This window comes from Schistocerca serialis, chromosome 9 (assembly GCF_023864345.2).
Source record: "Schistocerca serialis cubense isolate TAMUIC-IGC-003099 chromosome 9, iqSchSeri2.2, whole genome shotgun sequence".
Taxonomy (NCBI): domain Eukaryota; kingdom Metazoa; phylum Arthropoda; class Insecta; order Orthoptera; family Acrididae; genus Schistocerca; species Schistocerca serialis.
Window position 1 is genome coordinate 394,509,530 of NC_064646.1, and position 27,806 is coordinate 394,537,335.

The 27,806-nt window shown below is 44.3% G+C and overlaps 1 protein-coding gene across 1 annotated transcript in view; it reads right to left on the reverse strand.

The window, feature by feature from the left end:
- Positions 1 to 27,275, reverse strand: part of LOC126418913 (aldo-keto reductase family 1 member B1-like) — a 101,468-nt gene extending 74,193 nt beyond the window's left edge. Inside the window, exon 1 of the mRNA XM_050085936.1 lies at positions 27,201 to 27,275. Coding sequence (XP_049941893.1) covers positions 27,201 to 27,275 — 75 coding nt within the window. The remainder of the gene's footprint in view (positions 1 to 27,200) is intronic.
- Positions 27,276 to 27,806: the final 531 nt, after the last annotated feature.

Here is a 27,806-nt window from a genome sequence, read left to right on the forward strand (position 1 = left end):
ACTGCCTTCTTCCTACACTTCCCATACACCGTGAGCATTTGTGCATTGGTAAATCCCATCGTCCACTCACGACCTACTGCTTGGATTATCACACACTAAATGACTAGCAAGTCGCAGTGCATTCAAGGAACACACAAGCACAATGTAAGCAAACAAAACAACATCGTACCGTGCAACTATGCAGGTTGAATGGCACAAACACGTGTAGGAGTGGAAACGGTATCTCGTAAACGACTCGTACTGGAATCCTGCACCGAACACCACTGATATTCTAATTTACCCAACTTTTAGTCTGTTAATGTCAATTGGTGCGGTTCTATTCAAAAATATGTATATTTGCACAAAAAATACACTTTCTAAGTATTATTACAGTGTGTTTATTGGCTAACAATGCGCGCACCTGACTACCAATCTATTCTGTGGAAACCACACATCAATAGCACTTTCTATATCCGCAATACTTCAGGAGCAAGTTTTAGGCGATTCACCCCGTACAACACAGAAGAAAGCTGACACAAATTATTGAAGAGGTAGGAACTATAGAGAAGAAACGAAATAGGAAATGATAGCACTGATGGGTTTACTCTGTTTGGCAGGAACGAAGAAATGAAATCATACAAATGTGCAGGAAATGTGGACCTCAGATGGGATGGGAATACAGATTTTACAAGCGTATTTGAACTATGGAAGATTTTTACAAATTTTGAGATCCGTAAAGTTCGATGATAATAAAGAGCTAGTACCCATAAGAAAAATCCTTGATTTATTTACACAAAATTGTCAAAGGTGCTACAACCCTAGCAAATACGTAGGTAGCAATTAATGAAAAGCTAGAACCATTTCTATGCAGACGCAGCTTCAATAAACCTGTTAATTATGGCATGAAAATTTATACTCTATGCTAAAATTTTCTTTACTTCCAGTTTAGAATTTTGCTGTGGGAAACAACCAAATGGGCCTTCCCGCCTATCAAATAAGCCTACTGATGTAAACAGACTGATAGAGCCAAGTTCAGTGTCGAACAGAAATCTGACTATCGATAACTGGTCCATCGATTACCCATTAGCATTATCTCTGCTACAAAAAGGCGTCACTACTATAGATACACCACGTAAAAATAAAAATGAAGTGCCTGTACAATTTGTACCTCACAAAGAACGTCCGGACGCGTCTAACATTTTAATTTCAAAGAGCCATAACTCTTGTCTCGTACGTTCCTGAAAAGAACAAATCTCTATTCATACTTTCAACAATGCATGATGATGGAGCTGTGGATTAAGAGACGAGGAAGCCGACGATGATTTTAGAATATAATATGACGAAAGGGGGAGTAGACCCAGTAGACCAGTTATGTGGCACATGCAGCGTTTCCCAAGTGACAAGAAGACAGCCATTGGGTTTGTTTTATGCATTACACATCATAGCAGCAATAAACGCTTTCACAATTTACAAAGCCAGTCATCAAAATGAACCAGTCAATAGAAGAACATTTTTGAAGAATTTGGCTCTTCTGATGATGAAACCATACCTAATTACTAGATTAACTATTGTGTCTCTGCCACTAGAGGTGAAGGCATTTTTGATGAGGTTAAGCTGCAAGACAAAGAACTACAAGAAACTTCGTCAACAAGGAAGAGAGGAAGATGTGCGATCTGTGGAAGAGCTAAGTACAAATTTAAACCTATAAATTGTAATATTTGTCATTGTTTCCGGCGTGCAAATCAACTTTAACACCACAACTCTATGTCAAAATTGTGAAGATGGCACTGATACCTTGTGTGGTGTGCATACTGTAAGACCTTCGGTACACACCCCGTCAGATTATTCGACTTGTTGCTCTAACCAAGTAGGCGAGTGTCAGCTATATGTCTCGTGGTCTTCTTGTGGCGTGTTTATCTTCGGCTGTTGGGTCAGACGATAGAAATGCCACTTGCACGCTTATAGTAGCAGATTGATGGTGACCAACTTTAAACAGAACTTGATTAATTTTCACACACATTTATTAAAATAATAAAAAGCATAGAAATTACTTAACTTGATTCTGGATGCTGTTTACAATTGACAATCTGAAGTTCCTTTGGTCTTGGTACGTTAATCTTATTCTCACATATCTCTGATACTTGACAAAGTGTCTATACATTTCTCTTCATGGCTATGTGCAGGAATATGATAATCTTATTAGGTGCAGACTGAAACTGGACTATAGACTGATGCAGACTAATGCAGACTGACTAATCGGAGGTCTGTACACTTGTTATAATACCTCGCGCGTTCAGGTACCATAGCGCGAGTGTGATCTGCAAGGAGAAAAGGTTCTACGTTAGCAGAAATCTCATTGGCTGCGTTACATATTAATACGGTGGAAGCAGAATTTGGTCCGTCTCTATGACAGCGCCATCTCATAGTGCGGAGACGGATGAGCGCTGCGCCTGCGCTGTTGTGCTTAGTGGGGCGCGCTATAGTGGGAAAGTTGTGTACGTGCTGACTATACGGAACTATGTACACATCATCTTGATTCTGAATAAAATCACTGTACGTGATAAAATATGTAACAAGTAAATGAAATAACTCTGTTCTCTTCATGGACAAGATGATTTTCCTCCCACATATTGGACTAATGAAAATTATAATAATTCTGCTTTCTTATTAGTAAATGTTACATCGTTATGTATTAGTGTAGTTTTCCACTGTCTTTAGGAAACTCCCGTCGCTCCACTATCTTTGTTTCCCTTGATCTCCAGAACGCCTATGACCGTGTCTGGCATCCCGGGCTCCTCTTTAAACTCCAGACCTATGCTCTCCCCATCAACTTCGTCCATCTCGTTGCTTCCTTCCTCTCCCATCGTCCCTCCTATGGGACTATCCACAATTCCAACTCCTGTACTTTCTACCCCTCTGCTGGCGTGCCCCAAGGTTCTGTCCTTTCCCCTCTCCTCTATCTCCTGTACACTGCTGATATGCCCTAACCTCCCCCTCCTGTTCATCTTCTCCAGTTCACTGATGACACCGCCTTCCTAGCCCTTTATCCTACCCTTCAACGGTCCCAACATACCCTCCAAACCCACCTTGACCAATTCACCACTTGGTGCAACCAGTGGTTCCTCCGTGTTAATCCCTCCAAGACCCAGGCGATCATCATTGGCCACACCACCCGCTCATTCTGCCTCCATGATTTCTACCTCACCATTTATGGCCATCCTATCCACCTCACATCTACCCTCAAATACCTTGGCCTCATAGTCGACCGCCACCTTACCTGGACTCCCCATCTCGTTACCATCAAAAACAAACCTCACAACTGCCTCTGCCTCCTGAAACTCCTGTCCAGCCGGATGTGGGGTCTGCATCCTTCCACCATCCTTCACACCTAGAAATCCTTGATCCGCCCAATCCTTTGTTATGCCAGCATCGCTTGAATTTCCTCCCCTCCCCGGTTCTATAAAGCCCTCCAAATCCTCGAACATCATGCGCTCCGCCTTGCCTTCCGCATCCGCCTTCCGTCCCCCACACGCATCCTCTACGACCTCATCCCCTTCCCCCACCTTCTCCTTTTCACTGAACACATCCGCACACTGTATATTGTCTGCCGCCTTGATCCCACTCACCACCTGGTGTCTCCCTTCCTCTCCACCCCCAACCAGTTGCCACGCCTTTACCGTTGTGTCCCACCCTCTCTCCATCTCCACACCCTCCATCTCCTTTCCCAACCCAACTTCCACCGTCTACCCCTCCCGGATGATGAGCTTCACCCTGACATCTACCCTTCCTACCAACTCTAACACCATCTTCCTGCTTCCACCTCAGGGCTCCCTCTCCTCCCCCTCCCTCCTCCTGAGCGGATTCCCCTCCTACTCCCCCTCCATCTCTTGTGCCGCCTTTCAGTGTCTCTGCGCTCCCTCCTGCCCTGTCTTCCCTCTTCCTCTCCCGCCCCATGTGTCTCCTGCCTCTTTGTGAACCCACTGATGCCCCTCCTCTCTTCATCCTGCTGTTTCCCCAGCTGCCCCATGCTCTCCCCTCATTTTCCGTCCTCTCTGACCTTTCCCTCGGCAGGTCCCACCTGACAGTTTTATTCTTCGTCGTGTGTGCTCCAAGTGGGTATTACTTGTGTTGTTCCGAAGTGTTTTTAATACTATGGCCGACCTTTAACCTGTGCATGCGCATTCAGTGTCTTCTCTGTGTTGTAAGAATCGCCAACTGTTTTTTTTAACTTTCTGGTGACTTTTTAAACTGTCCCCCATGAACGTGTCCATGTCCGTGTATTTTTACCTCCATTTTCTCCCCTTACTCTGTTTTATGTTCCCCTTTTGTATCTCCTTATGTATGTATCATTTTATTCTTGTTTTAGTTGTCATGCCACTCGGCTGAAGAGCGGCGGATTGTGCCGCTGACAGCCCTCCCCTGCCCATATGGGGCAGGGAATGAAATCACAATAAAGAAAAAAAATGTCTTTAGGATGAATAGAGACTGGAATCGCTGTGTGCAGATGCGAGCTGGGTGACACTTTGCTTGCAGCTCCAGGCTGTGTTGGCTTCGTTTGCACAGCTTGAGTCTGCAGCGGGTGGGCGTCACTGTTGTGGGCCGGCCTTGGGCTGAAACAGATGTCCAGTATGACATATGAGTCCACTGATAAGTCTGCACTGGTGGCCAGCCTAGTTACTGCTTGCACTGAGCTTGTTCCCTAACCCGTGGTCGAGTGGGAAGCCATTCCAAGGTGTGGCCGGCAGCGAAAGACTTCCTGGGGCACCAAACGTAAGGCCTCCCTGATTAGTCTGCCATACAGGTCCCAAGTGCTGTCTGTGGCTTAGACTGTCCATCAGCCAGGTGCAGTCACTTGTCCAGTTTCGGAGGAAACCTCCCAGCCTGCAAGATCCGGGCAGTCACAGAGGGTGGGATTATTGGTAGTTGGGAGTTTCACTGTTAGGCGTGTTATGCGGCCCTTGAGGGATATGGCTGCCAATGAGGGGCATAATGTCATTGTATACTCCATGTGCATATCGGGTGCAGTCATTCCAGGCATGGAATTGGTCCTTCCAGATGGCATAAAGAGCACAGAGTGCAGCCAACTGTGGGTGCTAGCTTGTGTCGGTACCAATTATGTGTGTCACTTTGGATCAGAAATTCTCTCTTGTTTTGATCGGCTATCAAAAGTGGTAAAGGCTGCTAGTCTCACTTATGAGATGAAAGCAGAGCTCACCATTTGCAGTGTAGTCGACAGGATCAATTGTAGATCCCTGGTATGGAGCCTAGTTGAGAGTCTGAATCAGAAGCTCAAAGAGTGCTGTGTCTGTGTAGGCTGCAGACTCCTCTACTTGCGCCTTAGGTTGGGGGGTGGGGGTATTCGTGTTGCGCTAAAAAGGTGAGGAGTCCATTACACGCAGGAGGCGACTACACAGGTCTGTTTGGCGTGGACTGGGCAGTTTTTTAGGATGGACAGTCTCAGGAAAACAAAAAAGGGCTACAGTCTCAAATGGTGCAGGTTGAACACAGGAAGAACGTACAGCTAGGAACCATCGGTATAACTGTTGTAAACTGTCATAGCCGTGTTGGGAAAATACCAGAGCTTCAAACACTGATGCACAAATCGTTATGGGCACTAAGAGCTGTCTAAAGCCAGAGATAATTCTAGCTGAAATTTTTGAGAAGGACCAAACGGTGTTCAGATAGGCTAGGCTAAATGTAGTTGGCGGTGTTGCTATTTGAGGTAGTTTGCCTTGTAGCGATATTGAAGTACACACTGGCCATTAAAATTGCTACACCACGAAGATGACGTGCTACTGACATGAAATTTAACTGACAGGAAGAAGATGCTGTGGTATGCAAATGATTAGCTTTTCAGAGCATTCACACAAGGTTGGCGCCAGTGGCGACACCTACAACGTGCTGACATGAGGAAAGTTTCCAACCAATTTGTCATACACAAACAGCAGTTGACCGGCGTTGCCTGGTGAAATGTTGTTGTGATGATGCCTCGTGTAAGGAGGAGAAATGTGTACCATCACGTATCCGACTTTGATAAAGTTCGGATTGTAGCCTTTCGCGATTGCAATTTATTGTATCGCAACATTGCTGCTCGTGTTGCTCGAAATCCAATGACTGTTAGCAGAATATGGAATCGGTGGGTTCAGGAGGGTAATACGAAACGCCGTGCTGGATCCCAACGGCCTCGTATCACAAGCAGTCTAGATGACAGGCACCTTATCTGCATGGCTGTAACGGATCGTGTAGCCACATCTTGATCCCTGAGTCAACAGATGGGGACGTTTACAAGACAACAACCATCTGCATGAACAGTTCGGCGACATTTGCAGTAGCATGGACTATCAGCTCGGAGACCATGGCTGTGGCTACACTTGACGCTGCATCACAGACAGGAGCGTCTGCGAAGGTGTAGTCAACAACGAACTTGGGTACATGAATGGCAGAACGTCATTTTTTCGGATGAATCCCGGAACTGTTTACAGCATCATGATGGTCGCATTCGTGTTTGGCGACATCGCAGTGAACGCACATTGGAAGCGTGTAAAATGTTCAAATGTGTGTGAAATCTTATGGGACTTAACTGCTATAGTCATCAGTCCATAAACTTACACACTACTTAACCTAAATTATCCTAAGGGCAAACACACACACCCATGCCCGAGGGAGGACTTGAACCTCCGCCAGGACCAGCCGCATAGTCCATGACTGCAGCGCCCTAGACCGCTCAGCTAATCCCGCGTGGCAGAAGCGTGTATTCGTCATCGTCATACTGGCGTATCACCCGGCATGATGGCATGGGGTGCCATTGGTTACACGTCTCAATCACCTCTTGTTTGCATTGACGGCACTTTGAGCAGTGGACGTTACATTTCAGATGTGTTACGACCTGTGGCTCTACCCTTCATTTGATCCCTGCGAAACCCTACATTTCAGCATGATAATGCATGACCGCATGTTGCACGTCCTGTATGGGCCTTTCTGGATACAGAAAATGTTTGATTGCTGCCCTGGCCAGCACATTCTTCAGATCTCTCACCAATTGAAAACGTCTGGCCAATGGTGGCCTAGCAATTGGCTCATCACAATATGACAGTCACTACTCTTGATTAACTGTGGTATCGTGTTGAAGCTGCATGGGCAACTGTACCTGTACATGCCATTCAAGCTCTGTTTGACTCAATGCCCAGGAATATCGAGGCCGTTATTAAGGTCAGAGGTGGTTGTTCTGGGTACTGATTTCTCAGGATCTATGCACCCAAATTGGGTGAAAATGTATTCACATGTCAGTTCTAATTAGGGTTGCCATAATCTTGGAATCCAAAACCAGGAGTCCTCCTGCTAATAAGCTAAGGGAAATGTACATTTAATTAATGATCCAGAGTTTAGGAAGGCCTGCTTCATTAAGAAAGGATTTATTATAAAAAATAAGAACATGCATTACATTATTCAGTACACGAAGTTCTATTGTCATCATTTGAGCTTTTCTTATACCAATCGTATTTCTCAGAACCTTGAATAGATTAAAGGAACTTAATCTGGTTCTCAATCAGTTGATGAAATTCACTGCTACTTACATTTTTCATATTGTACTGTATTTGCATCATTGCATTAACTGATTTTACTGTTAACCTATTCCTTTCTTCTGTCCACTCAGAATTCATGAGGGAAAATGCTCTCTATGCATTGGCGTTATGACTCGGAATGGAAAAATTAAATTCCACAATTTTCAGCAACTCTGAATACTGCTCACTAGAAATACAATTATGAATGAAGAACACCCATTTCTTATGTGACATCATATTCTCAAAACTTTCATCTTTGACCTCCCCCAAAACACACTTTAATTTCAGTACTTGGTCAAAGAGAAGGGGCTCATTCAATTTACAGCTTATGTTTTCATGCATCCACTTGAATGTCTTTTCAACATTTTCCCATGAAGGTACAGTCTTTAGCAAAATCCAGTCAAAATGTTTAATATCAGACAAGGGCTTACTCCATTTTATCAAGTAATCAATAACAGTTTGATAGAAAAGAGAGTCTTCCCCTAGAAATGTAGACTGCTGATATTGTGTGAGGTCAGACATTAATTCTTTAACTTTAGACGTAACGAAAATGCACTGTTTTCTCTCTCCTAAAATTTGCAGTTTATTTTCTAGCGCCAGTCTTACCTCATTCACTGATATGTCTTCCCTCTCAATGCTGCTAACTGCCCTCTGGAAAGGATTCATTTGTGCATACAAGAAGAGCAGATACATTTCACCAACAGAATCAGAAAAGAATTTCTTGAGAAGGGAAGGACACGTATCAAGTGAAAGAAAGTAAGACTTAAGTGCCTTAAACATGTGGATGAACCTCTCTATAGCAGGAAACATGGTGAGCCAGCTGTGTGTTACATGTCTAAGTAGGTCCTTATGTGTCACATCAACAAATTCTGAAAATTCTTTTAGTGATGCTACATGAACAGTATATATGGGGAAATAATTAAAAACCTTTATGATAATGCTCTCAATATCATAAGAGAGGACATCTGCACCAGTATGAATTGCATTATGCAAAATATGAGCTGGACAACCTACTCCTAAAATTTCCCTATTCAGTTTCTTCTAAAGTTTCTTGTACACATTGTTTTCTCCTTTTCTCGCAACACCCCCAAAGTTAGTGTTTGTGTTATCTCTACCAAAAGCAGATACCTTATCACTAAGCCCATGTTGTAAAATGGCACTGTATACACACTCTTATTGTACTAGAAGCCTCACTGTCACATTCATTTAAATTTAACAATCTACACTCCTGGAAATGGAAAAAAGAACACATTGACACTGGTGTGTCAGACCCACCATACTTGCTCCGGACACTGCGAGAGGGCTGTACAAGCAATGATCACACGCACGGCACAGCGGACACACCAGGAACCGCGGTGTTGGCCGTCGAATGGCGCTAGCTGCGCAGCATTTGTGCACCGCCGCCGTCAGTGTCAGCCAGTTTGCCGTGGCATACGGAGCTCCATCGCAGTCTTTAACACTGGTAGCATGCCGCGACAGTGTGGACGTGAACCGTATGTGCAGTTGACGGACTTTGAGCGAGGGCGTATAGTGGGCATGCGGGAGGCCGGGTGGACATAACGCCGAATTGCTCAACACGTGGGGCGTGAGGTCGCCAGTGGTCGGCGGAAGGTGCACGTGCCCGTCGACCTGGGACCGGACCGCAGCGACGCACGGATGCACGCCAAGACCGTAGGATCCTACGCAGTGCCGTAGGGGACCGCACCGCCACTTCCCAGCAAATTAGGGACACTGTTGCTCCTGGGGTATCGGCGAGGACCATTCGCAACCGTCTCCATGAAGCTGGGCTACGGTCCCGCACACCGTTAGGCCATCTTCCGCTCACGCCCCAACATCGTGCAGCCCGCCTCCAGTGGTGTCGCGACAGGCGTGAATGGAGGGACGAATGGAGACGTGTCGTCTTCAGCGATGAGAGTCGCTTCTGCCTTGGTGCCAATGATGGTCGTATGCGTGTTTGGCGCCGTGCAGATGAGCGCCACAATCAGGACTGCATACGACCGAGGCACACAGGGCCAACACCCGGCATCATGGTGTGGGGAGCGATCTCCTACACTGGCAGTACACCACTGGTGATCGTCGAGGGGACACTGAATAGTGCACGGTACATCCAAACCGTAATCGAACCCATCGTTCTACCATTCCTAGACCGGCAAGGGAACTTGCTGTTCCAACAGGACAATGCAAGTCCGCATGTATCCCGTGCGACCCAACGTGCTCTAGAAGGTGTAAGTCAACTACCCTGGCCAGCAAGATCTAAGGATCTGTCCCCCATTGAGCATGTTTGGGACTGGATGAAGCGTCGTCTCACGCGGTCTGCACGTCCAGCACGAACGCTGGTCCAACTGAGGCGCCAGGTGGAAATGGCATGGCAAGCCGTTCCACAGGACTACATCCAGCATCTCTACGATCGTCTCCATGGGAGAATAGCAGCCTGCATTGCTGCGAAAGGTGGATATACACTGTACTAGTGCCGACATTGTGCATGCTCTGTTGCCTGTGTCTATGTGCCTGTGGTTCTGTCAGTGTGATCATGTGATGTATCTGACCCCAGGAATGTGTCAATAAAGTTTCCCCTTCCTGGGACAATGAATTCACGGTGTTCTTATTTCAATTTCCAGGAGTGTACTTTGGACACCTTCGTCATAATCAAAATACAGCACAAGAACAGGAAATATTTTCAAATATTTGTGGTTGCTAGCATCAGTGCTAATACTAACATAATTGGCCTTCGATAGACTGCTCAAATGGCTCTGAGCACTATGGGACTTAACATCTGTGGTCATCAGTCCCCTAGAACTTAGAACTACTTAAACCTAACTAACCTAACGACATCACACACATCCATGCCCGAGGCAGGATTCGAACCTGCGACCGTAGCAGTCACGCAGTTCCGGACTGAGCGCCTAGAACCGCTAGACCACCGCGGCCGGCGACTGTTCCTTGTTCTGTCTTCAATGAACGGTGATATCACTTTATTAACGATGGCTTCTGTTTTAGTCTTGCCGCTGGAGAAGTTTACTGCAACTTTTGAGTCACTAAAAACGTGAGAGATAATTTTTGATGTGCAAGAACTTCATTTGTATGAATGATGGTGCTTGACACAGTGAAATGCAAATGCAGCTTCTGCTGCAGCTGCTTTATTACCATCTGTCTGTGTTTTGAAAAAGCTGGTGAGCTGTTTGGAAGATGATGAACCCACTGCCGTCTTATGCTTTTTCGATTGCATGTGGTCGTTAATATCACGTCTACCCCCATTACTGATTGAAATGTAGGAACTGTGAAGAGGAAAAACGTATAATAGAATAATTTTTCTAGGAAAACAACAATTTCAATGGGTCTGTGTATAATCGTAAATGTTACTCACCCGCAAATTTTGCAGAAAGCTTCGTATTCAGTTCTTCCTCGCTTTATATTTGGAAACTGTTCAGTATATTCCCCCCTGTACTTAACTTCCGTCTAGCCGACATTATTAAACCACCAGGCAAATAATAACAACTATTTAAGACAATATAACACAACGAAATCGCAAGCACAACAAACCATGCGAACATTCAACAAGCTAATCAAAGAGGTTAATACTCTTCATTGCCAGAGATGACTGACCACCCACTGTATCGACAACTCGCAATATCGCAAATCGAAGAGGATGCACCGTACGTCTGAGCCTGACTGCCCATTGTTTCCATATCTCGAAAGCTGTTCTGTTCTGTTTGGATTTTATATAATGTGAAGGCAAAGAGATAACGTATTCATGCTTCTTTGACAGCAATTTTTGAAATTACCGGAAGTTGACTTCAAATCCAGCAAATATTGCGGACATTTGCCTTTTCGGCCCGGACGTTTTCATTTACCCTAAAATCGCGGACTGTCCGTGAAATCCGTGGCGTATGGCAACCCTAGTTCTAATATAATATATTTTTTCCAATGTATACCCGTTTATCATCTGCGTTTCTGCTTGGTGTCGCAATTTTAATGGCGAGTAGTGTAAATGCTTTCTGTGAGTTAGTATGGGTAGAGGTTATTCTTGGCAAGCGGAATTAAATAATAATTGGATCCTTTTAACGACCTTCCAACTCAAATGATACAATTGCTGAAATATTCTAAGAAAACGTGAGTCTAATTACAAACGCATGCCTGATTCATACTATTGTAGTTGATGGTGACTTCATTTTACCTTCGCCGACCGCAGTGGTCGAGCGGTTCTAGAACCGAGCGACCGCTACGACCCCAAGCTCGAATCCTTTCCCACAGCGTCCCATAGTGCTCAGAGTCATTTGAACCGTTTCAATTTACCCTCAACATGTTGGCGAAAATACACTTTTAAATCCGGAGGTATGCATAAACCATCATCAAAAATTGTGTTAATTGTAGTAGTGAGACTGAATATCAAAACTCACAAATCCATTAAAAACCATCGGAAAATACATATATTCGTAAAAGCAGATAACAATTCGGTTAACGCCTTCCTGAGATACAGTCTACTAACAAATTAGCAATGTAAATATATACCAGATGTGACTTGACTACAGAGATATAGTATCGATAGCAATTGAGAGATTTACACCAGATAAATTAACAAACGACGGAGCTGGTCCCCCGTGGTACACAAATCAGGTCAGAGCACTGTTGCAGAAAAAACGAACAAAGCGAATTTAAACGGACGCAAAATCCCTAAGATTGGCCATCTTTTACAGAAGCTCGAAAATTGTAATAGTTTACACAACGAAACTTTATCTCGAAACCTGGCGAAAATTCAAAGATATTCTGGTCGTATGTACAGTATGCTAGCGGCAAGGCACAGTCAATGCCTTCTCTGGACTGTAGCAATGGAAATACTGTCGACAGGATCGCTGCTAGAGTCGAGTTACTAAACACCGTCTTCCGAAAATCCTTCCCCAAAGAAAACGAAGTAAATGTTTCAGAATTTGAATCGAGAACAGCTGCCAACATGAGTAACTTAGAAGTAGATATCCTCGGAATAGTGAAGCAACTTAAATCGTTTAATAAAAGCAAGTCTTCCAATCCAGATTGTATACCAATTAGGTTCCTTTAAGAGTATGCTGATGCAGTAACTTCATACATAACAATCATATCAGCCACTCGCTCGACGAAAGATCCATACCCAAAGACTGGACAGTTGCACAGGTCACATCAATATTCAAGAAAAGCAATAGAGGTAATCAATTAAATTACTGGTACATATCGTTAGCTGATAAGCAGCAGGATTTTGGAGCATATATTGTGTTAGAAAATTATGAACTGCCTCGAAGAGAACGGTCCATTGACACATAGTCAACATGCTTTTCGAAAACATCATTCTCGTGAAACACAACTACCTATCACTCACACGAAGTGTTGAGTGCTTTCGGCAAGGTATTTCAAATTAATTTCGTATTTCTAGATTTTCGAAGGCTTTTGACACCCTTCCTCACAAGCAGCTTGTAACCAAATTGCGTGCTTATTGAATATCGTCTCAGTTATGAAACTGGATTCGTAATTTCCTGTCGGAAAGGTCACAGTTCGTAGTAAGTGACGGAAAGTCGTCGAGTGGAACAGCAGTGATTTTTGGCGTTCTCCAAGGTCCCTTATCTGAATAAACGGTTTAGGAGGCAATCTGAGCATCCGTCTTAGGCTGTCTGCAGATGATACTGTCATTTATCGTCTAGTAAAGTCATCGGAAGATCAAAAGCAATTGCAAAACGTTTTAGAAAAGATATCTGTATGGTGCGAAAATGGGAAACTGACCCTAAATAATGAAAAGTATGAGATCATCCATATGAGTGCTAAAAGGAATCCGTTAAATTTCCGTTACACGATAACCAAACAAAGCTAAAGGTCGTAAATTCAACTAAGTACCTAGGAATTGCAATTGCGAACAACTTACATTGGAAAGAACACATAGAAAATGTTGTGGGAAAGGCGAACAAAAGATTGCGTTTTATTGGCAGAACGCTTAGAAGATCTATTAGCTCTACTAAAGATTGTCTGTCCTCAGTGCAGTGTGGGATCCTCACCAGATAGGGTTAACGGAGTACATTGAGAAATTTCAAAGAAGGGCAGCACCATTTGTATTATATAGAAATAGGTATGAGACTGTCACGGACACAATACAGGATCTGGGATGACGTACATAGGGAAAAACGACAATCACTTAAAATAAGGGGAATCAGATCTCGCACATAAAGATAAAGATGTTCGTTCTTTCTGCGGGCTGTTCGAAAGGGGAATAATAGAGAATTATTGTAAAGGTGGTTCGACAAACCCACTGCCAGGCACTTAAGTGTGATTTGCAGAGTACCTGTGTAGAAGTAGATGTGTGACCTTCAATTATTTTCTGCTTTATTGTGTTTTTAAATTCGCTTAAATACCTTATATATACAGGGCTATTACAAATGATTGAAGCGATTTCATAAATTCACTGTAGCTCCATTCATTGACATATCGTCACGACACACTACAGATACGTAGAAAAACTCATAAAGTTTTGTTCGGCTGAAGCCGCACTTCAGGTTTCTGCCGCCAGACCGCTCGAGAGCGCAGTGAGACAAAATGGCGACAGTAGCCGAGAAAGCGTATGTCGTGCTTGAAATGCACTCACATCAGTCAGTCATAACAGTGCAACGACACTTCAGGACGAAGATCAACAAAGATCCACCAACTGCTAACTCCATTCGGCGATGGTATGCGCAGTTTGAAGCTTCTGGATGCCTCTGTAAGGGGAAATAAACTGGTCAGCCTGCAGTGAGCGAAGAAACGGTTGAACGCGTGCGGGCAAGTTTCACGCGTAGCCCGCGGAAGTCGACGAATGAAGCAAGCAGGGAGCTAAACGTACCACAGCCGACGGTTTGGAAAATCTTACGGAAAAGGCTAAAGCAGAAGCCTTACCGTTTACAATTGCTACAAGCCCTCACACCCGATGACAAAGACAAACGCTTTGAATTTTCAGCGCGGTTGCAACAGCTCATGGAAGAGGATGCGTTCAGTGCGATTTTTCTTAATGGTGAAGTGAACAGACACAATGTGCGAATCTGGGCGGTAGAGAATCCTCACGCATTCGTGCAGCAAATTCGCAATTCACCAAAAGTTAACGTGTTTTGTGCAATCTCACGGTTTAAAGGTTATGGCCCCTTTTTCTTCTGCGAAAAAAACGTTACAGGACACGTGTATCTGGACATGCTGGAAAATTGGCTCATGCCACAACTGGAGACCGACAGCGCCGCCGACTTCATCTTTCAACAGGATGGTGCTCCACCGCACTTCCATCATGATGTTCGGCATTTCTTAAACAGGAGACTGGAAAACTGATGGATCGGTCGTGGTGGAGATCACGATCAGCAATTCGTGTCACGGCCTCCACGCTCTCCCGACTTAACTCCATGCGATTTCTTTCTGTGGGGTTATGTGAAAGATTCAGTGTTTAAACCTCCTCTACCAAGAAACGTGCCAGAACTGCGAGCTCGTATCAATGATGCTTTCGAACTCATTGATTGGGACATGCTGTGCCGAGTGTGGGAGGAACTTGATTATCGGTTTGATGTCTGCCGAAGCACTAAAGGGGCACATATCGAACATTTGTGAATGCCTAAAAAAACTTTTTGAGTTTTTGTATGTGTGTGCAAAGCATTGTGAAAATCTCAAATAATAAAGTTATTGTAGAGATGTGAAATCGCTTCAATCATTTGTAATAACCCTGTACACATCAAAAAAAGTTTTTGCATCACCTCGGTTCCGAAAGTTCCGGAACCTGTACAGGAAACTGGAATAGAGATCAATATAAACATTAATTCAGCCGGCCGCAGTGGCCGAGCGGTTCTAGGCGCTTCAATCTGGAACCACGCGACTGCAACGGTTGCAGGTTCGAATCCTGCCTCAGGCATGGATGTGTGTGATGTCCTTAGGTTAGTTAGATTTAAGTAGTTCTAAGTTCTAGGGGACTGATGACCTCAGATGTTAAGTCCCATAGTGCTCAGAGCCATTTGAACCATTTGAAACATCACTTCCGCCCTTTTTATTGCTCATGAAAACCACCCTACAGCAAGACCTTCAGAGGTGGTGGTCCAGATTGCTGTACACACCGGTACCTCTAATACCCAGTAGCACGTCCTCCTGCATTGATGCATGCCTGTATTCGTCGTGGCATACTATCCACAAGTCCATCCAGGCACTGTTGGTCGAGATTGTCCCACTCCACAACGGCGATTCGGCGTAGATCCCCCAGAGTGGTTGGTGGATCACATCGTCCATAAACAGCTCTTTTCCATATATCCCAGGCATGTTCGATAGAGTTCATGTCTAGGGAACATGATGGCCACTCTAGTCGAGCGATGTCGTTATCCTGAAGGATATCATTCACAAGATGTGCACGATGGGGGCGCGAATTGTCGTCCATGAAGACGAATGCCTCGTCAATACGCTGCCGATATGGTTGCACTGTCTGTCGGAGGATGACATTCAGGTATCGCACAGCCATTACGGCGCCTTCCATGACCACCAGCGGCGTATGTCGGCCCCACATAATACAACCCCAAAACAGGAGGGAACCTCCACCTTGCTGCACTCGCTGGACAGTGAGCCTAAGGCGTTCAGCCTGACTGGGTTGCCTCCAAACACGTCTCCGACAGTTATCTGGTTGAAACCATATGTGACACTCATCGGTGAAGAGAACGTGACGACAATCAAAATAATGGTTCACATGGCTCTGAGTACTATGGGACTTAACATCTGTGGTTATCAGTCCCCTAGAAGTTAGAACTACTTAAACCTAACTAACCTAAGGACATCACACACATCCATGCCCGAGGGAGGACTCGAACCTCCGCCGGGACCAGCAGCACAGTGACGTCAGTCCTGAGCGGTCTATTCGGCATGTTGTTGGGCCCATCTGCACCGCGCTGCATGGTGTCGTTGTTGCAAAGATGGACCTCGCCATGGACGTCGGGAGTGAAGTTGTGCATCATGTAGCCTACTGCGCACAGTTTGAGTCGAGAGACATGACGTCCTTTGGCTGTACGAAAAGCATTATTCAACATGGTGGCATTGCTGTCAGGGTTCCTCCGAGCCATAATCCGTAGGTAGCGGTCATCCACTGCAGTAGTAGCCCTCGGGCGGCCTGAGCGAGGCATGTCATCGACATGTATCTCCTCCATATGCCAACGACATGGCTTTGGTTCACTCCAAGACGCCCGGACACTTCGCTTGTTGAGAGCCCTTCCTCGCACAAAATAACAATGCGGACGGAATAGAACCGCGGTATTGGCCGTCTAGGCGTGGTTGAAGTACAGGCAACACGAGCCGTGTACGTTCTTAGTGGTGAAATGACTGTCGGATCCCCTGCGTCTAATAGGAGCTGATCATGCATAGTTGTTTACATCTTTGGGCGGGTTTAGTGACATCTCTGAACAGTCATACGGTAAATTTCTATTATTTAAAGGCCTGTGATACAATATCCACAGTCAACGTCCATCATCAGGAGTCCTGGGAACTGAGGTGATACAAAACTTTTTTTGATGTGTGTTTAAAGACTATTGTGCAATTTCGAAATAACGGTACATTTCTGTTACTTAAAGGCATAAAATAATTTTTGTATCCATTCAGAGACTACTAAATGTTATAGGTCGATCTTTATATGAAACTGTTTTTATGATGACTTTCGCTTTGTAGCTGTAGCCAAGGTTTGTACCTAGCAAAACAAAGTAGTAGCAAATCTGCAACGCACTGCTCTGAAGTGATAATAATTGGAGCTGCTGCGTGAGGATTAAGATTCTTGTAAAGTAATATTCCTTTCATGTGATTTTCGTGACAACGTATTATATGTGGTCATTTCGTTTTAGATCGCTCCTTGTGGTTAGTCCCGGGTATGTTGCATTTGTTTCCAGTAATTTATCGGTAATGGTGTAATCGAACAGTTATGGATCTCTTCGCCTATTTATGAGCAATACCTTACATTAATTCACATTCAAGGTTACCTGTCATTGCCTGCACCAGTCGTGCTTCTCTGCAAGGCTCCCCCTGTTATACCCTTCCTCCAGAGAAGAACATTGTCTGCGTCACATGTTGACCATTAAATCATTTATACAATAGGACTACTAGACTGAAGGAAAAAAATCGCAACACCGAGAAGGAATTATGCGGCGTAAAAGAAAGTTGGTAGGAGTGTTACTGCATCTGAGAGATGATGTTTGTTCCAATTTCGCGCATGTCGCATAAGGGTAGCGCCACTATGAGGATTTAAATCAGGTGTGATTTAAATACACGTTATCACAGTCGTGAGCGTTAGTTGCCTTTAAGGTGACACGACGCCGTTAACAGCACAACGGTCTGAAAGGGGTCGTGTAATAAGGTTGCGAGAAGCTGGATGTTCCTTCTGTGATAGTACATAAAGACCTGTAAGGAATATAGGCACTGTAAATGATTACTAGCAGTGATGGTAACGAGAATGTGCGTTCGCAAGAAGATGGGCCTCCAGGCGGCCACGTGGCACTATTGAAAGGAAAGACCACCATTTTGGTGTATGTCTCTGTCGCATCGTACTGCACCTGCAGTAGCAATTTGAGCAGCAGCTGGCGCCACAGTGACACAACGAACTGTTACAAATCGGTTACTTCAAGGACACCTCCGAGCCGAGCCAGAAGTTCTGTAGCGTGAGTTCCACTGTCTCCAAACCACCGCCATTTGCGGCTTCAGTGGAGTCAAGCGAGAGCTCGTTGGAGGGCATGGTGGAGATCTGTTGTGTTTTCTGATGAAAGCTGGTTCTGCTTCGGTGCCAGTGATGGCCGTGTCTTGGTTCAAAGGAGGCCAGCTGAGGTCCTGCAACCAACCTGTGTGCATGCTAGACACACCTGGAGTGATCGTCTGCGGTGAGATTTTGTATGACAGCAGGAGCGTTCTACTGGTTATCCAACGCACCCTGGCTGCAATTTTGTATGTCAGTCTGATGATTCGAGCTGCTGTGTTGCGATTCACAAACAGCATTCCATGGGGTATTTTCCAACAAGATAATGCTACCGGTGTTGTAATCCAACAGGCTCTACACAGTGTCGACATGTTGCTTTGGCCTGCACGATCACCAGATCTGTTTCCAGGCGAGTACAATGGGACGGATGGCAATTCCAGCGTCATCAAAAAATGGCTCTGAGCACTATGGGACTTAACTTCTGTGGTCATCAGTCCCCTAGAACTTAGAACTACTTAAACCTAACTAACCTAAGGACATCACACACATCCATGCCCGAGACAGGATTCGAACCTGCGACCGTAGCGGTCACGCGGTTCCAAACTGAAGCGCTTAGAACCGCACGGCCACACCGGCCGGCTCCAGCGTCATCCACAAACAGCATTAACCATCCCTGTATTGATGGACCAGTGCAAAAGGCAGACATCTGACACCCGTACTAACAGTGCATGCACGTCTGCAAGCTTGTAATTAACATTCTGGCTGTTACACCAGTTATTAATGTACCAGAATTTCACATATGCAATGGCTTATCACGCATTTACATTAACCTGTGACCTTGCAGTGTTATTCACTTAAATGTGTTGCCTAGACAAGTGTATTGCCGAAATTTCATTACTCTACATTAATACATTAACATTTTTTTAGTGTTGCCTTTTTTTCCTTAGTGTATAAATTATTTATTCGTTTTCAGGGCTCTGTGGTTTTCAAAGTGTTTCTTGTACAAATAGGATTGATGGAATAATAGAATCGTAAACTCACCAAATTTGTATACTGCAGATTAAAACTGCGTGCCGGGCCGAGAGTCAAACTCAAGACCTTTCGCGGGCAACTGCTTTACCATCTGAGCTACCCAAGCACGACTCACGCCCCGTCCTCACAGCTTCAGTTCTGCCTGTACCTCGTCTCCTACCTTCCAAACTTTACAGAAGCTCTCCTGCGAACCTTGCAGAACTAGCACTCCTGAAACAAAGGATATTGCGGAGACATGGCTTAGCCACAGCCTGGGGGATGTTTCCAGAATGAGATTTTCACTCTGCAGCGTAGTGTGCGCTGATATGAAACTTCCTGGCAGATTAGAACTGTGTGCCGGACCGAGACACGAACTCGGGGCCTTTGCCTTTCGCAGGCTACCCAAGAATGACTCACGCCCCGTCCTCACAGCTTCACTTCTGCCAGTACCTCGCCTCCTACCTTCCAAACTTTACAGCAGCTCTCCTGCGAACCTTGCAGGGTCCTGCAAAGGTCCCGCGTTCGAGTCTCGGTCCGGCACACAGTTTTAATCTGCCAGGGAGTGTCATATCAGAGCACACTCTGCTGCAGAGAGAAAATCTCATTCTCGTATACTGCACTCTGCAAATGTCCAATGAGCGCACCTCTGGTCATTTGACGGTAATCAACTTCGTTCCATGTCTTACGCAGCAACATTCTGTTAGTGATCATCACAGTATCTCTGGCGAGTTTTCTGAGCTGTTCGTGTTCTTGATAGTGGAGGTACATAAACATGGTCCTTTATGTACCCCTAAAAGGAAAAGTCACAAGGCGTTAGGTCAGGCGACCTGGAGGACTATGGGAACACACATCCTCACCACTACAGACAATCCAGCGATGTGGAAGTTTGTCTTTTATGCAGGACGGACAAAGATGCTCCAACAAGGATGTTCCATGTGTTGTTGGAAGATGAAGTTTTCGGAATCAGCAATGAAGTTGTGAAAATAACCACACAGCTTCGTCTGTGATACTGCTCTGAAAACATTAAGCTTCGGCGAATCTCGTTCATACGCCACAATTTTATGAGGATTTTCGGTGCCCCACAGTTTCATGTTGTGGCTATTGCCCTTTCCAGATAAATGGAAGATTTCGCCATTACTTACTATCAGCTTGGAGGCAAAATGTTCATCCTCAAGTGCTTCTGCATTGTTATGCAAAATTGAATGCGCCGGCCGTAAGACTGCGGTTTTAATTGTTGCACGAGCTGGAAACAGTACGGTTGGAAATGTAACAGCCGTCGCAAAATCTCCCACACAGAACGCTGCGGTATTCCAAGTTCGTGGCTTGGGCTGGCAGTTGATTTGTTTAGACTGCGTACGTCCTCGGGCTTTCCACGGTTGCATTCGCACACTTGGTCAATCGGTACTTTTCTGTTTACAGCGACAACCATTGACCCTAAACTGTCGATACCAATGCACAATCCTCTGTTTGCCTGACAGCTCTTTTCCGTAATTCCCTCTGAATGCAGGCTACACTGGTCTAACAGATAAGCATCTCGCATATTCCAACGCCCAAAAACTCTTTTCTTTTTTGCCACCGTTTTGTCAAGGTACTACACTCGTAACGTCAAGTGGTAGATTCAATAAAATTTCGGCGATTTTACAGCTCTATTCATGCATCAATTATATTTATACATGAACTACTTCAGAAAATATAGAACTCTGAAAACGAGCAATTCATTTACACTAGCCTTGTACTGTAAACAAAAGTGGTCATGCAAAAGACTCGTGAGGTCCCCTGCGCCTGTCTATTTCGTACCTTTACCAGGTGTAGAAGTATGAAACCGGAATTTGGTTGCAATAATTACACGTCTGTGGTTTGAAACTGATAAACAATATTTTATTCAAAATAATCTCCATTGCTGTTTACCCATTTCTCCCACCTCTCCGACAGGCTATGAATGCCACGCCAAAAAAGCAGTTCTTCTTTTGAAGGGAACCAGTCAGCGAGCCATTCTCGTACATTTTCATTCAAACTGAAGCGCTGTTCAGCGAGAGCGTGTCCCAGTGATGCAAACAGATGATACTCTGAAGAATAAGCCGCATAGCCTAGTATTCCCAACTGAACGTCTCGATCGTTTCACTGACCCGTTTTCCTATGTGTGATGGGGCGTTATCATGGAGAAATATGACTTTATGTTGCCTTTTTCACTATTCCGGTCGTTTTTCACGTAATGCTTGATTTAAATCGATCGTTTGCTGTTGGTACCGATCAGTGTTAACGGTTTGACTACATTTTAGCAGCTCGTAATAGATGACACCCTTCTGATCCCACCAAACACAGAACATGGTCTTCTTTCCACAGTGATTTGGTCTTGCAGGGGATGTCGATGGTTTGCCTGAATTCACCCATGATTTACGACGCTTAGGAGTCTCAAAATATATCCATTTTTCGTCACCTGTTACTATTTGATGGAGAAACGACCTCCTTTTGTATCTGGCGAGCAGCATTTCACAAGTAGTCTTCCGATATGCTTGCTGTGTTTCATTCAGTGCATGCGGAACCCATTTTCCCACTTTCTGCACCTTTCCCATAGCTTTCAGCCGAAGAGAAACGGCTTTCTGCGTTACATTCACATTCAGTTGTTGTTCCGCAAGTTCCTGTTGAGTTTGAGTATCATCTTCATCCAACAAGGCCTGCAATTTGTTGTCTTCGAACTTTTTCGGTGGTTTCCCGCGCTCATCGTTTCTCACGTCAAAATAATCAGTTCTGAATTTCTCCAACCACTCGAAACACTGTGTTTTCCCAAGAGCATATTCGCCGAAAGGTACGACAAGCATTAAATGCCATTCTGCAACAGTTTCCTTCAAATGATAACAGAAAACCAATGCTGTTCCCAAATCGTAGCTCGTAGGTATAAGACTCGACATGTTTACTGGTTTGAAACAAAGACCGATGTATGGAACTTGGGTTACTGTGTGCTGACATTCGTCGTCAGCCGTTACAGGAAACAAATGTCGCTGCAGACGCGGTCTCACGGACAATACACTGACGGCTAGCGCCATCTATAGAGAAATTCCGGTTTCACACTTCTACACCTGGTAAGAACGCCGTGTTTTCATCTCTAAGTAAGCCCTGAAACCTGTCACAAATCTCTCTCGATACTGAATAAGCTCGTATTTTGTTCACTAAGCGAAAGCACGGAACAGCATCGAATGGCCTTCGAGAGTCAAGCAACAGAGCATCAACCTGGATGTCGTCGTCTATGGTGGTTTGCCTGTCATGAACGAACAGAGCGAACTAAGTTCGGAAAGATTGCAGTCAGCAGAATCCTTGTTGATTTTCACAGATGAGATGTTCGTTCTCCAAATGTGTCATATTGGCGTATCCCATTTCTGAGGAGAGCGGCGCAGAGTTCATCTGCGAGTGGATCTCAGACATGGGCGGTAGGTCATGTCTAATGACGTTTTAATGTTTTATTTTACTTTATTTGGAAAATAGCTTTTGGAGACTCCCTTTTTGTGGATGCATAGTATCTTCATTCGATAAATGAATTTTTTGGTTGTATTTATCAAGCTGGAGAGTTTTTCTCTTTTTCCCCTTCTTTCGCCTCTTTTTTTTCTGTGTGTATTTTAAAACTGATTGCTGTGTACTAAGATATTGTGCATAGCACACAAACTTGTTGAACTTCCTTGATATTAAAAAAAAACTATTCATGCCCACAAGAACAGCTAATACTGTTTCGCGGTAATGTGTTTTATGTCGTCCACTGCTTTTCTGTGAGCCATTTATCCACTCTTGATTAGCAAGTGAAATGCACGAGCATTGCCTGCTCACTAAAACATTTGTTTTATTTACGAGCCAAACATTTGTAATGTCATGAACAGAGTTATACCGTACATTAGCGTGGGATTCCTGATGTAGCATCTATGTTACTATATCTTTTTAGACTATGCTTCCTGCATATCACTGTTCTAACATTTGATACTTTATAATTATGGTTGTTGTGTTGATGACGTGTGGCAAGTGATGCTGTGATGTCCAATGTCGTTTTTATCCCATTGTTCTCTTTTTGTTGTGGTTTATTGCTAGCTCCCGTCTGGCAGGCATGTTGCATGTGCGCATTGTCCACTTTTGATAATGCTTTCATCAGCGAGCTGTAACTCTTTCTGTAATTAAATTGTTTCGATTGTGTACAGAGACTATGTGATCTTATAAAATACGTGTTTGTTTTATTAAAGCCTCCTTTCCCCTTCAATTTATTACACGAACAATCATTTCCGTTTTATTTTCTACATTTCCCAATGTGAACTAGGTTTTTATATACTTCTTTGAAATGTACTTCTTAGAAATCATGTGAACTCTTTTATAGTTGTCTACTGCTTTACATTTGTATAGTTTGGAGTATTTTGTAAATTAGGCTACCCCTAGGTGCTTATATGTTCTAGGTCTCAAGATGGTCATTACCGATCGAAATTAATAACGTGACTACAAAAAATCATTGTGATCCAAATCTGGATATATACTACAGTACATAGCCGATAGGATTCATATCCCAAGACCTCAGTGGCCAGTCCATGAGGTGAGTATCTTCAAGTGTGAAATTGTGAAATTTCTGTCGCACATTACTATATCAGTTCATTTCGTGGCCAGCATTTTTTTCCACGCTTACGTTGACGGTCTGTTGGACTGTGTGTGGGGAGAGAAAAGCTTCGTATCCAGCCGGCATTCACAGGGTGGCTGGAGTCTCGTAGTAGTGACAGAAGGCTAGTCAGTAAATCTCACTGCTTCATCGACACCCCCTCTGCGTGTGGTCCAGCCTCGGTGTCAGTTTGAAAACCCCACGCTATCACCTCTGTGTTGCGAGTGGGGTAGGTGGGCTGCGACGTCGCTTCGGCCTCGTCACCCGCTGGAGGTACGACAATATGACGATTGTGTGTGCCCTACTTACGACTCGAGACTCCGGCGCCAAAACTTGTTTTGGAGCGGCGTCTCTGTCGCCGCTCCAAAAATTAGATTCAGTCAATGAGTTTATCTTCGATTCTCATAAGTTCTGGATGTGCAACCTGAACTGATGACTTAACTCAAATTTATATTTGACTTCTTTAATCTTGTTCAGCGAGCTGTACAGATAAGGATTTCTTGGTGCTATAGCCTTCATCCAGTCATCCGTCCATGGTGTTCCTCCAACAGTGTTAGTCTCACCCTATTTTGTTAACCATGTCCCTGTATAAGCTGGATACCGGGACTGACTGGTGGTGGTTGTAATTATGCTGGGAGATGGGGCCCCACATTCTTACAGTTAAAAAGAATGAAGTTCATTAATTATATTAATTGCAATTAAATAGACTGTACTCACCAATATTACAGCAGGTGCTGGAAATGTTTTCCTCTTTCTATACGTTTACATTCATTTGCGAACCCCTTTACCAATGTTTCAAGTGTAAATGAATACTGATAATCAATTGTCTATTGTTCATCTACTGTCTTTGCATTACTTTGATACGCAGATGTTTTAGCCGCACCCCGAAGGAAATAGTCGGCCGGAGATTCGGTAGCGTAGGGGCCAGAGACTTTTCTTAGTTACTCTGTCTTCTAAGATTTCATTTAATAGCCGCGGGAACTGGTGTGCTGTATGAACAGTAGGGTTGTCTTGTTGGAAAAATGAATGACAGTCCTCACTTTCATTCAGCAGGGTAATAAATGGATAAATTATCTGGGAGCAATAGACATCGGAAGTGACAGTAGTATCGAAAAAAGATCGGCCCTATAATTCGCGCTCGCGTTATGGCAACCCACACTCCGATTTTTCCTGAGTGCAATGGCATTTCTCTTAAGGCTTGTGCATTTTCAGATGAACAAATTCGTGAATTTTGGGAATTAATGTAGCCAGACAAGAGAAACCAAGCTTCATTAGTGGAAAACGTGCGATCTCAAACACCAACTCCGTGTTGGTTAACAAATCGCTGAAACCATTCGCAACAGGCTATTCATTTCGCACGGTACGTACAATGCAACTGTTGCACAGCAGTATTTTTATATCGATACACCCCCAGGTCTTTGGTTACGGCCTTAAGTGCTGTCGTACGAGAGTCTTTGACCTTTTGCGACAATCTCCTCGCTAACATTGTTGAACTCCACAACATGATGTCCAAAAAGTCGTCATGATTCCGTTCTGTTAAAATTGTGGGCCTACCATTTCGTGATCCATTATGAACTAAACCTGTCGTTTGGAATTTGCAAATTAAATCACGTATAGTGTCACGATGTAGACACCTCGAGCAGGAAAACGCACTTTTAACTGCTGCCTCTCATGCTCCGTAAGGATTTCTCCTACACGGAAAACCTCTTCCACTAAAAACGCTCTCTCTGCAATAGTTAGCATTCTCACTACACTCAGCTTACACAGGTACTGGATGGCGCACGAAATGTGTTACCGATTGTTTCTTTCACAATTTACGTCGCACATTAGATATCCCGCTGGGATCTCTACGGCATTACCAGCAGAGCTTGGGAAAACAAATGAGTTACGAAATGACGTGTAATTCACGATACTGCCGCTAGGAGACTAGTAAGCAGCAATGGCTGACAATGGAAGAGTAACGACACAGCAACGATCGGCAATTGTGTTACTTTTTCATGAAACGAAAAGCCTTGTTGTGTCTCAGAGGCGTTTTCGACAACAGTTTAACACACGATGGGTCCCTTGCAAGAAGACCATCCACAGGTTGTACGATAAATTTGTACAGGAAGGAACAATATTGGAAACGAAGCGACCTCGACCTAAGCCTGTTTGTTCGCCGGAGAATATTGAAGCGGTACGAGTTGCTGTACAGAGAAGTCCCGGGAAATCGTGTAGAAAGGCAGCAGCGCAACTGCGAATATCCAGACGCTCCGTTCAACGCATTCTTAAAAGTGACCTCCATATGTACCCATACAAGATGACCTGTGCACAGAAGCTCACTGAAGAACACAAGCAGCAGAGGCTACCGTTTGCTCAGTGGGTGGAGGATAGGGTAGAAACTTTCAACAACGTTTGGTTTTCAGACGAGGCGCATTTTCATTTAAACGGTGTGGTTAACAAACAAAATGTACGCTTTTGGGCCACTGAAAACCCACAAGTGCTTCATGAACGACAACATTATGCTCCGAGGATTACAGTGTGGGCAGCAATTTCCAGTCACGGACTTATTGGACCCTTTTTCTTTGAAGAAACTGTGAACAGCGAGGGTTATTTGAGCATGCTTCGCAACAGCTTCATTCCACAGCTTCTTGCTACTGCCTTGCCCTTCAACACGCACTGGTTCATGCAAGATGGAGCAAGGCCACATACTGCAAACACTGTGTGGGAGTTTTTACACGAGCATTTCGACATGTGGATCACTTCACTCAGGTTTCCAGGTCGCTTCAATGACGGACAAAATTGGCCCCCCAATAGCCCAGACCTCAATCCATGTGACTTTTTTTCTAGGGGGTACGTAAAGGAAAATATTTTCCCGAAACGTCCACGTCATTTAATGGAGCTCAGAAGACTTATTCTTCAAGCTTGCAGTGAAATTACGGAAGACATGTGCCGTAGAGTAATCACTAACTTTAGTGTTCTTTTGAAGGAAGTTAGGAAACGAAATGGTTTACATATTGAGCATGTGCTGAGTTAGAACAAATCTCCATGGACGGCTCTTCATTATAGTATATGTTCCTTTCAGACTGTATTGACGATAAAGTTTATATTCAAAAACAAAATGGTAACACATTTCGTGCGCCACCCTGTATAACATCAGCCTTGAAGCTTGAACTTTACAACTTGTTTACAAGCAGAACAAATAATTTTTTTTACATCTCTAATGGGGTACAGAGTAGCAGTACATAATTGAAAATATCTCGAAAAACACATAAAGAAAGGTGCTTGACGAGTTTTAGGAGGAACACCTAGCTGTACAGCAAACACAGTTACGATTTTTCTAATACTTTCAGAACACTTTCCCGTATATGTTTACCTGCCATGTGCCGAGACCGAGGGCCGGTATGTCCCTCCCGTTGTTGAGCTTCACAGTGGGTGCGAGCGGAGGCATGGCTGACTGCGGCGGAACTGCTGAGTCGTAACTGACCAAGAACAGCTGATAGCTGCGAAACTGTGCCCTCCACTTGTAGCGGATTCGAGAGATGTGAAAGGAGTAGGGAGGGAGCAAGATAGGAACAGATAACACACCCAAGTTCAGTACACGCTCAGCATAAGGAGAGAGTTTAGATTAGAAATCGTTCAGTCATCTTTCATGCTGCACTTGATGTAGTATCGAGTAACAAATACGAGCAGATAAATACTCCTACCGGAGCACAAAAATACGATTATATTCCTGTCTGACTGAAAAGTTGGATACCAGCTGCCTCACTCTACTTTCCTCACTACCTTTAAAAACGTTCCAAAAAAATTTGGCATGCCAACATATTCGTCCTTTTTTAAATATACAGTTCACCTCAAACTCCCACAAGCTGCCCTAACTGTAACTCACTCACAGCTAATAGTCTAGTCCGTCACTGTAAGTCGTTCATACCCATCCACTACCAATTGCCCTGTCTTATTTTATTTTATTAATAAGTCTAGT